Source organism: Globicephala melas, chromosome 19 (assembly GCF_963455315.2).
Source record: "Globicephala melas chromosome 19, mGloMel1.2, whole genome shotgun sequence".
NCBI classification, from domain to species: domain Eukaryota; kingdom Metazoa; phylum Chordata; class Mammalia; order Artiodactyla; family Delphinidae; genus Globicephala; species Globicephala melas.
In genome coordinates, this window is record NC_083332.1 from 50,534,754 (window position 1) to 50,546,508 (window position 11,755).

The window sequence follows — 11,755 nt, forward strand, 5'->3', positions numbered from 1 at the left end:
TAGAGTAGAAAGGTATAATGAATAACATAAGAAATATCTGTGTCCCCAACTCCCAACTGAAGATATAAACCCACATCATTAAACGAAGCTCCTCTGTTATCTTTTATTGTATAAGCTTCCCAATCCCATGAGAGGTAACCACTATGCTGAATTTAGTGTTTATCACCCACTTGTTTATATATATTTATATTGAATGAATATATGAATATATAATTATATAGTATATATATTATTCTGAGTCAAAGGACAGTATCTTTCTCATGTTTTAAAAATTTTATTGAGGTGAAATTCACATAACATAAAATTAACCATTTTAAAGTGTACAATTCAGTGGCATTTACTGCATTCACAATGTTGGGCAACCATCACCTCTACGTTCGCATGCTTTTGAACTTGTATAACTGGGACTGTACGTTAGTTGTTTTGCGTCAATGCTGCTTAAGAGGTTCATCTGTGTTGAGGCATGTAGCCCTGGCCCAGTCGTTTCACTGCTGTACTGTACTCCACTGTGTGGCTATTTCACAATTGGCCCCTTCTCCTGATGGGCACTGGGTGGTTTCCAGGTTTTTACTATCACCAATGAGCCTGCCTCCTTGTGCACATGCTGGTGCTTCTCTAGGATGTCAAGCCAAGAGCAGAGCTGCTGTGTCACAGGCCGAGTGCAGCTCCAGATTCATGAGACATCGCCAAAGTGTTCTTCAAGGCGGTGCTAATTTATACTCACAGAAGCCTGGCTGTCTTGGGGAGCTGGGAGCCTTTAGTGTGCAATTTAATTAGAGTAACTTAACACTTGGATAATGTATTTCATTTAACAAAATACTGTGAGGTAGGCAGAGCAGGATTATTAAGCATTCTCAGAAACCTTTTGAAGACAAGGAATCTGAGACACAGAGGGAGGGACTCAACCCGGATGGCAGGGCTACAATCTAAGGTTAGAAGCAGGACGCCAAACCCACTGTAAGATGTTGCCAGTGTTCTCCTCATGTTACATTTCTCCCTTCCCTCCCTGACACAGCCACCTTTTCCCTTACTTGAGCGGAGATCTGTCTACACCATCAGCTTTCTGAGGGTACAACAATGAAAGCTCACCGGCAGACCATGGAGAGGGGCTCTGGAAAGAAGAGTCTCTGGGGACTGGGCAATTCCAGGCTGCAGGGAACCAGGGTGGAATCTTCCAGACTTCCACAGCCCACTCTCCCTCTGTGGTCAACTTCGTGTGCACAAAGATTGCATCTGGTGGTCCTGTTGGATCTAAGTTGCCTTAAGAGGGCATGAAAAAAAAGCTGCAGAAAAAAAGGAAAGACTTTGCAGGAAAGCCTGAAGCAGGAACCCTGGGTACACCTGTGTGCCCAAGGAAGGAGGTGCAGTGGGATGGCATTTAACATACCTCGACTCTCCGAGGTACTGTCACCTGGGCACCAGCCCCTCCTCCCCTCACTCGCTGAAACCAGGCAGCATCCCAAAGAGGAGAGGGCAACACTGCCTACACCGTGTAGCACAGAAACTTGGTTCTGGGGCAGGGCTTATGCCTCCCCACCAGCTTGTCTGCCCAAGGCCCGAGTGTGTCTAGGTGAGGCAGCACACTCTTCCCCAAAGAGAGGTTCAGATGCCGCCCCACGGCACAAAGGACTGGAAGCTGAAGCCAGTGTGCCCAAGCCTTTGGTGTACTTCTGACACAAGCTTCTGGCACCGGAGTGTGCCAGCTGCCATTCTTCTCAACTGGAAGCATCTCTTCATCTTTGGCTGCTCTGTCCCCTTGCACTCAAATCTTTCCTTTCCAACGTGAATCCTTCAACTAGGAGCTGGGATCCAGAAGGCGATGAGAGGCTGTTTCATCTCGCCGGCAGGGCCCCCTGCCTTCTGTCCTCTAAGCATAAGACATAGGTGTGACCGCCGGCAGTTTCGCAGTCTGACCTCAGGCAAGTTTCCTCTTCTGGTCAGATAACTTGTGAGGAAGCACTAGGCACATGGAACCACTGCATCATTTATTGATGAAGCTAAGAGCTTCTGAATCCTTCCCCAGGAGTCCACCATCTTACACCAATTCCTATCTGTTTACTGGTTTTTTGGTAATTAAAAAAAAAAAAAGAGTCATGGACTCTTACCCAACATGCCTGAGCAATTCCAGTTCTGGCTAAAGACTGATACCAAATACCAGAAGAAGACGCACTCCAGAGAGCCACGCCGCACACACCTCCTCTGTCCTGCTGAGGCCAAGAGGCAGCACAGCACCTGGAGAGCCCTGTCACCTGGCCTTCCTGGTCCCTGCCTGGCTACCAGCAGCACCATCACGCCACTCTTCTCTAGGGAGGTTTTCTGCACCCTCCTGCAGCAGCAGCTACCAGCTGGCCTGCTGGACCTGTCAGTTCTCATGAAATCGGGCCCTGGGCTCCTAGTCCTGTTCCCCTCCTCAGCCCCAGTGGCGCACGCCTCACTCAAGACTTAGCTCTTAATGCGGCCTTTCTCCCCTAGGGACCTCATGCAGCGCTCCTAATTAGAGGACTGTGTTCCTTGGGAAATAGGTGAACAGAACACATAGAGAAGGCTGTTTTTATTCTTTGACCTTATGCTGTTTTAGGGCAGTTTTTTTCAGTAATGGGAAGGTAACAGATGCTCTGGAAATGTGATGCGTTTATCTGGGACAAGAAGACAAAGACTGATGGCAGGAGCAAGGCCAGGAAACTCATCTCTCAGGGATTCTCTGGACTCCACAGACCAGCAGGAAGTATCCTTGGCTGCCCTCCTCAGTCATCCATGCCACGGACAAGGGAGGCGCACGGTGCCCGGCAAAGGGCTACCGAGCTGCCTCCCGGCGCTGACTCAGGCCCCCACTTCCTGCAAACATTTTCCTTGGCAATTCCCGACTCCTAGATAAAGAGATGTCACTTCCTTTGGGAGTCAGGCAGATTAGTTTTCACTAAGTGTGGATGTGAAGAGCTAGATAAAATATTATCCACCTGTTCTTAAAAACTGTGGGCTATGGTTCAAAGAAGACTCTGACAGAAAAGATGATTCTCAACTGAAGATGCACACACCTCAATCAGCCCGACCACCCAGCCTGGCCTCAGTGAGTAATGAGGGTCATAACCTCACGGCCATGCAGGGCTGACAATCAGGTCTTGGCTGCATGAAGTTCTGCCCACATATTAGAGGACTGGAGGGGGAGACCTGTGCGTGTTCCCTGCACATGTCACTGGCTCATCTCGACCCTGTGAGGTTCTGGTATTACTCAGGCCACTTACAGACCAGAAAATGAAGGTTCAGAAAGCTGAACTGTGCTCAAGGTCACAGAGCTGGTAGATGTCCAGGCAGGATTCTGAATTCCAGTCTTTGGAACCCTACCTCCCCCAAACCTGTCCGTGTTACTCAGGACATCCCCACCACCAGCCCACAGGGGCAGGATGTGCTGTTTACTGCTTTATTAATATGAAGTTTGGAATTTAAATTTTCCTAAAGAGTTAAAAAAAAAAGTCCTTTGGAGTCTTCTTTGACAAACCAAAAATTAAAGCATTACTGAGGTGAGAGCACACATGAAGTTGACTTTGAGAACATGAAAATGGCTGAAGGAAAAGAAAAATCCCTAATGCAGTAATAGTGTATCCTTATTTTCAGCCTCACATTATACCAGCAAATAGGAATCCCATTCAGGAGAGAGAAAGAGATCAGGAGAGAAGCAGGAGTGGAACTGAGAACAGAGCTGCCCAGGGACTTAGTGTTCCACCAACACTGGCGAGCCTCTTCACAGGGAGCCCTACAGCCTCTGGGGGTTCACGTGTGTGCAGGCTGGTCACTCTCTCCACCATGGTGGCCAGGACAGGCCTGAGAGGTGCTGGCTTGGCCTGGTGGACTTTGTAGCAGAACAAAGGAAAGGTGAGTGCTGTCATCTTCACCAGCCTCTCACAGGACCAACCTGTACTTTTTAATTTTTATTTTTTAAAAGACAAACTATTAAAAGTAAAATGAATGAAATCACATGAGATCAAGATACAAAGACAGAAATTCAATGTAGAAAAAAAGACCTTGCTGGGAAACAGTCAATGGGAAACACGGGAAACATTTCAAAGACGCACAAAAAGCTCACGTTGTAAACAGGATTAAGCTGCTGTAGGTTCCTCATCACATCAGGGTTTCATTTTGCTCAGCCTGAGATCTCGCTCGATTTCAAACTGCCTGTGATCCACTCGGTCTAGAAAAGCTTTCCGTTCAATGTACCTGGAAGAAAATGAAGGTATCTGTCAGCAGACGCAGTAAAAGAAAATGCCTCCCCTGCACTGTCCTGTCCTGTCCCCCGCATCCCTCACCCCGGTGTAAAGGGGTCCACTTGGCCTGTGGGATTATCGGGTTACAGCAAACATAAACGGATGACCACAGGTGGTGCCCAGAGTGGACAACACGACTATTTCAGGAACATCCAGACCACTCCCATTTAGTCTAAACAAGCACGTTTCTGGTTCAGATGTGAGTGAAAATAGAATGAAAAAGAGAAACCAACAACTTATCAAGGGGAAGTACATTAGAGGCTGAAGGCAAGAAAATGTTGCAATTTTGTAACCAGGTTTTAAGGAAAGAATGGGGGCTCCCTCCAGCCCAGGTTCAGAGCCTGGCTTGGTTAGACATTAGCAGACCATGCTGGTCAAGGAGCGTCGCTTTTCTCAGCAGCAAAATAGTGACACCACATTTCCTGGCCTTGGCGGTGCGCTGAGTTGGTGGGGAGAGAAAGCTATGTACCCTGCACACACGCATCAAAATGTGGGAAAAGGTGCCCCTACAAATGGAAGAAACCAGTAAGAACTACCTCCTGGGGCTGCAGGGAAGGTGAAGTGGGCTGAGGTGCGCAGAGCGCTCACCGTCGAAGGTATTTACCTGCAGCTCCTTCCTTCCCCTCACCCTTCCCACCACCTCTCCTTGTGTCCTCCACCCAGATGCAGCCAGGGTGCTTCTGCGAGGACGACAGAAGAGGCCTTTCCTTAAATTCCTCCAAGGGAACGAGGTCAAGCACCTCTGCCATCCACGGCTCACACACAGGGTCCCCTAAAAGCTGGTGGTTTGCCCCTCATCTTGGCCAGGCTCAGCAGACAAGGCTTCCGTCGGCCTCCCAGGCAGGGTGAGAAGGAAGCACAGGGCTGAAGCAGCAGGCACTGCGAGGAGAAGGCTGGCTGCTGAATGAGACACAGCTGCATTTTCGTGCACCTTCTGGCCTGAACTGTGCTGCTGCTTGCCTGGGGGGAGGGGATCTCTGCTGCTAATTAATCTGTTGAGAGAGCAAAACTGCCACTGAAAACGGGAGGCAGAATTGAATCTCCGCACTAATCTTTCCTTTGTTGCACTGTGGAAAATATGCATCTGTCATTACAAGGTCATTACGTTTAGGGTGAGAACGTTAGCAGGTTCAGGACCCTGTGTTCCTTTGCTGAGTTCAGAGCCTCGCTTGCCTGCCCACAGCACCCTGTGAGGAGCAACCCAGTCCAGCCCATCCGCTCTCCAGCCAGGCCTGCGGCCACTAACCCTATACCTCACTACGGACAGGGTGGCAGCTCTCAGCTTGAATCCCGACCCTGCGGCTTGCTAGCTGTGTCTCTGGGTAAGCCACGTAACCTTGCTAATTCTGTTTCCTAATTTGCCCGCCCCCCAAAAAAAGGTAATCATCCTTAATCATTCCTACTCTGAAGGGCTGTTGTGGGGATTAAATGCAATAGTGTACATATTATGCCTAGCACAGAGCAGGTGCTCAATAAAATGGCAGAGTTGTCACCATCATTTCGGGAAGCCAGCTTCTGTCAGGGCTCTGAGGACAATCAATCCAAGGGGAACAGTCAGCTCTCTTGACGCACGTTATCAGCAACTACTAGCTACCACCTGGTCTGGGATCAGGAACTCAGCTGCTGTGTCAAAATTGCCAAGGAGGGGCCAGAATGGCTGGAAACACAAGGGCAGGGCCTGCTTGTAGGCTTGACATAAGCCCTCAAGGTCAGGTCATCAAATTTCGCAAATGAAATACAGGATGCCTGGTTAAATTTCAATTTCAGATTCCCCGGCAGATGGGGAAGCCACAGACACTGTGGACCCCTTTTGATAAAGTGTGAAAGCAGGAGAGACTGTGGCCGGTAAGTAGACACATGACAGAACAAATTCATCTTCTGTCTACCACCAAGGGACCCATGATTCCCCAGTGGGGACTGTTAACCGAGATCACTGACGGGCTTTGTCACACTACAACCGTCACCCCTCCCCACCCCAGCCCACAGGCCCTGGTGAAGACCACGACGGAGATCAGTGTTCTGACAGCCTGCGCTTTAACTGCCTCTCTGGAAGTTCCCAAAGAACAAATGCGGGAGCCATGGTTCAAGACAACTTTAGGGCATGTTTCAAGAGAGCCATTACCCAGGGATGCCTGAGAGAGCGGGCCTGGGGGCGGAAAGAAGAGGAAGTATGTGGCTTTGAGCATTTGTGGTCTGTCTTCTTGACTTTCCTTTAAAGAAGAGGAAGTGATACTTAAATTAAGATGCTCACTGAGCATGAATAATACCTTCCAGGTTCCCGGAAGCGGTGCTGGTGCCGGGTCCAGCTGACTTTGAGACTATCAAGAGCGAAGCCACGCTGGGTGCTAAACAAGCAGGTGCAGGCAGAGTTCAGGTTTAGGGAACGCCTCAGGCAGCAAAGAGGGGCACATATGCAGAATGCAATTCTCAAGGGCAGCCCAGACAAAGGCCATCAAGGCAGGTTTGGCGACTTCATTCCCCCGTTCACAGCATCTGCAGCTGCTAACAGGATCCTTGTGATGGCTTTGGTTTGCGGCCAAGAGCTGATCAGGAACAACACTTCTACTCGACATCCTCCTCCCACCCTCAAGACAGAAAAGGTGCCAAGGATGAGGGTGGCTCTGACATTTACTATGTGTGTGACTGTGGGCAAGATACTTTATTTTTCTTCTCTGTAAAACAGGAGTAAAAATTACAACACCCCTCTGACAGTACAATGAAACTGTGAGAAGTACTTTGTAAACAATAAAACCAAAAATGCCTGTGAGTGTTGTGCGGTTCTTGCTTCCCATTTCTGACCCGACTGTATCACTATAAAGCCTCAGAAACTGGGACAGCTGGAACAGGGACCAAGAGACCAAATGCCCCAGAAAGAGGAAGGGCTTGTGGGGAAGGCTGCCTCCTCCAAGGTGGCCCGAGTGGACGACCTATTTAAACTGAGCCTCAGAAAGTTTTCAGGCACCTTAAGCGGGTTACAGTCCCAGAAGAAAACCACCAGCTGACAAGTGCAAGGCTTCTTTTCTGGTCTGTGCCCAGCACTCCTGGGGACCCAGACTGATTCAGCCCAGTCTACTGGGAAGGGCAGAGGGGATCATCCCTTCCCACCACTCCTGCCTTATGTGGCCCATTTAAGAGGCTGCAGCTCTTCACTGTCATTAATAAAATATGCTAATAGCACCAAAACCTAAGGGATTTTCTAAGCTTTCCCTTTCAGAACCAGGTTAGACACAATAGGCTCGGTCATCTTTTTGATCCTGCAACCCAAATTACTTTTCTGCCACCAATTTTCTTGAGATCTAGGCCAATGTGGAGGGAAGGAAAAATAGAAGAAGAGGACGAGAAGGGTAGAAAATGCTTCCAGAGAACATGTTAGTACCTACTTCTGGGAAACCAGGCTGCAAGTGAAAGGACGCCCATCCACCCCCACAAGAAGGCAGAGTTCTGTGGGGCAGCTGATCCCCAAAAGCTCCACCAAACAGTCACAACCGCCCACGAGAGGCGTCCTGCCCACTGGTTAGGAAAAGAAAGAGCACAGGGAGGTGCAGGGAAATCCGAAGCAGGCACATAACAGAGGACGTTTCAGGGCTGCGTTATCACTATGCCCCCAGCAGAGCCAGCAGGCGTTCTGTGCAGCATAAACCTGAGAAGGAAAGTGGACCAACACCAGAAAGCCACAGACAGCGCAGGCCGTCTGAGGCTGGAGTAAAGCTCTGTGATGGAAGTACTAAGAGGTGCACTTCTTTGCCCTGAGAAGTGCAAGTGAAAGAAGCAATCTGCTCAACATCACACAAGCCCTGTGCAAGAGGATGACTCGCAAACACCTCGAGGGCCCAAGTGAAAGGGTGGTGATTTTAATTTTCTTGTCCACTGCTTTCCTCCCATCTCACCTCAAGATTGTGCTCGTTCTGAAAGAGTGACTCTTGGGGGTCACGGAGATAGATTCTTTGGAGAAAGAAAATTATTTTCTCTCTCCTTCACGCCTCTCCAAATCACAAGCACACCTGGTCTCCAATCATCGAGCTCCATGACCTTCAATTTGATTGCCAGCAGCAGCCGAGACCAAGCCCGTATTCCTCTCATTTTCTCTGCGTTGATCCCTCCCCCCAAACCTGCTGGCCTCTACCTCAGCAGTGTTGGAGAGACGCACTGCTGATTGCGAACACTGCCAGGGAACCTAGTGCGATCAGTTATAGGAATAGAGGGAAGCAATGTTAAAGGCCTTGAGTGCCGACTGGTGACACTGATCCTGAAATGCTGGACTGTGCCCTGGAGTCCACGGCTCAGAGGAAAGGCAGCGATTCTTTGCTGTGCAGCTGACCTCTTTGGAACAGGCATTTTAACCAACTTTGCTGTCTGAAAATGATGCCTAGGTGGAGATGTCATTCTGACTTGTCATGCCCTTCCTTTCTGGGTGGTTAATGCCCATCTTACTAGGTTCCAAAACAAAGCCATGGCTGCCTGACAGCTAGTGGGATGTGCATTTAGACAGTGCAATGGCTCAGCGCCTGCTCTGGGACAGATGCTCTTCTAGCACCCCACTGGTGGCAGGGTGGTGAACCAGACCCTGCCCTTCGGGGCTTACCGTACATGAAACAAAACACGACAACATGTATCAACTGACAATAAATGTGATGAAGAAGGTCAAAGAGGGTGATTTGATGGAGGGTTCCTAAGGTGGGGCTACTCAGAGAGTGAGAGTGGCATCTGAGTGACACAACAAGAGCCCACCGTGGAGGAGGACCCGGAGGAGCAGTGCAGGGGCTGGGCCGCCTGGAGCAGGGGAGAGGGTCAGAGGTGGGCAGGGGACGGCTCGGGGGGCCTGCAAACGCCAGGGTAAGGAGGTGAACACTCGTTTAAGTGCTACTTAAAATCAGCAGGGAAGAGAGGAAAAATGGTTTGTACTTTCAAAAAATCATTTTGGCTGTGATGTAGAGAAGAATGGAGGGAAGGTACAGATACAGAAGCAGGGAGCAGAGCTTGTACCGGACTGCAGGCAGCTGGGAGGGACCAAAATACTTCATGACAGAACTGTCTATTGGACTTTCAGGATTGAGTGGAAAGAGGATGCTCCGAGGGCTTTCTTTCATCAGTTGGGTGGATGGTGATGGTGCCGTTTTCTGAGAAGTCTGAGGAAGGAGTCTGTTTATGGAAAGCAAGCAAGCAGAGGTATCTCAAGCTATCCAAAAGTAGAGCGTCCCTATAACACCTCTCTTAGCTGAAATGGCGTGAAGTGAAGAAGCAATTGCCTTTTGGTGAAAACGAAAATCCTCTTCAGATTTCTTTCAGTTAGGGAGAAAATGTAGAGGTCTTTCGCAAAAGCAAAGTGGTGTAAGCGAGCTTTTGAACAGTGGGGGATATCTGTATTTGGTTTTGGATGTTAAGTTTGATGTAATGTCTTGGACATGCAAATGGAGATGTCAACTAAACAGCTGCTACGGGAGTCTGCAGCTCAGTGGGATGGTCCGGCAGGAGAGAGCTTTTTTGCGAGTTGTCAGCAGAAAATAGTACTTAAGCCAGGGAATTAGCTTTCCTGGGGGAGAGAATATGAGGAACGACGGCTGCCCATCACTCAGCCCTGGGACTTCCCTACTTTAAAAGCCCAGAGAAGGAAGAGAGGCCAGCCTGGGAGACAGAGAGGAGATGCTCCCAAGCTGTACTGGCCACGGTTGTGGGAAGTGTTCCTGAAGGCTTGGCAGGAATACACCAGGAAGGGATTTAGAGGAATAGAGCACCTAGCCTTCCAGTAAGGCCCTAAGCTTGGCGTGGTCAGTAATGGCAGACAGAAGAAAGAAGAGGGGGCGGAGACTTGGCGTGGGGGGGAATCCTATAAACATGCCAGACTTTCCCCTACTTATTTAATTCCCATTATAAACTTGGGAGTACACTGAAGAGTTTCTACTTCACAGATGAAGAAACTGGGGCTGGAGCACATGGCAGCCTGGTAGAAGAGCCAGGATTTGAATTCAACTGCACTTCAGTTTACTGTAAAATATAACAAACACGCACACACACAGAGTATAAAATGGGCAAGGCAGATGAATCATTATATAGCAAGCCAAGAAGCAGAAGATGAGCGCCCTAGAGAAGTCCAAGCTGTACTGGGAGAGCTTGCTTTATAATGATTTGCAATTAGGCACAACTAGATTGTAATGTCAGAGGAGCAGAAACTTGAAAGGGAAGTGGAAATGTGGGCAGGCTCACACCTGGCTGGGCTTGGGTGTTGGGTGTGGGTGTGGGGTGAAAGTTATGAACGTGCCTCCTGAAGGCTGGCAGCATTCGGCTCCTTGACCTGGTGACGGCCTGAGAACTCGACATAAATAGACATATACTGTGTGCGTTCTTTTGTGGCTTGCTTCTTCACAAATTGACCTAATGGACGCATTGTTTTTGCCCCTTTTTGACCTTCATATAAATGGAATTAAAACAAATAAATATAATACATGGAACCATACTGCATGAACTTCTTTGTGTTATTATGTTACTGATATTTACCCATGTTCATTCCAATTGGTAAAGAGTATCCCAGTGTGTGAACACATCACACTTTATTTGTCTATTACAAATAGACATCGGAGTTGTTTCCAATTTGGGGATGTTATGAAAAGTACTGTTAATTGAGAAGCTACCTGTCAGTCTAACTGCCCCTCCTTTCAAAGAAATCTCTTTTTTCTGGCTGCTCTTAAGATTTTTCTCTTTGTCACGGGTTTCCTGCAACTTCACTCTGCAGTGTGGATTTCTATTTTATTTATCTTGGGATTCTTTGAGTTTTGAAAAGTCTGTAAAGAGGTGTCTCTCATCTCTTCCCACGCTGTCCTCCAGGAGGCTTAACTTCCCTCTTCCTTATTTTTTGTCTCTCTGAACAATATTCTGGATGATTTCTTCTGGCTCTTTTCCAGTGCATGTATTTCTCTTTTCTGCTCGTCTAACTACTATTAAATCTATCCCTCTCATTTTTAATTATGGTTATTAAATTTTTCATTTCTAGAAATTTTGTTTGGGTCTTTTAGGCCACGTTTTATAGTTTCTTCTTCTTGCAAATATTTTCAAGTTTGTCTACTTCTTTAAATACAGTAGGCGTAATTGTATTAAAACCTGTCTCTGATATTTCCATTGTCTAAATTCTTTGCAGATCTGGTCCTGTGCCTGCTGTTTCTTTCTTTCTTTTTTTTTTTTGCGGTACGTGGGCCTCTCACTGTTGTGGCCTCTCCCGTTGCGGAGCACAGGCTCCGGACGCGCAGGCTCAGCGGCCATGGCTCACGGGCCCAGCTGCTCCGCGGCATGCGGGATCTTCCCGGACTGGGGCACGAACCCGCGTCCCCTGCATCGGCAGGCGGACTCTCAACCACTGCGCCACCAGGGAAGCCCCCTGCTGTTTCTTAAGGTGCTTTGCTTCTTTATGTGAATATTTTCACACAGCAAAACTGCTTTTAAAAAATTGGACAGTAGGGCTTCCCTGGTGGCGCAGTGGTTAAGAATCCGCCTGCTAATGCAGCCCT

The 11,755-nt window shown here is 48.5% G+C and overlaps 1 protein-coding gene across 2 annotated transcripts in view; it reads right to left on the reverse strand.

Annotated features, from left to right (window-relative positions):
* Positions 1-238: 238 nt before the first annotated feature.
* Positions 239-11,755, reverse strand: part of CFDP1 (craniofacial development protein 1) — a 139,473-nt gene continuing 127,956 nt past the window's right edge. Inside the window, exon 6 of one of the 2 annotated variants that reach the window (XM_030863317.3) lies at positions 239-4,212. In XM_030863317.3, the coding sequence (XP_030719177.1) occupies positions 4,122-4,212 (91 nt within the window). In that variant the 3' untranslated portion in view covers positions 239-4,121. The remainder of the gene's footprint in view (positions 4,213-11,755) is intronic. The other variant, XM_030863313.3, reaches the window with a different exon arrangement.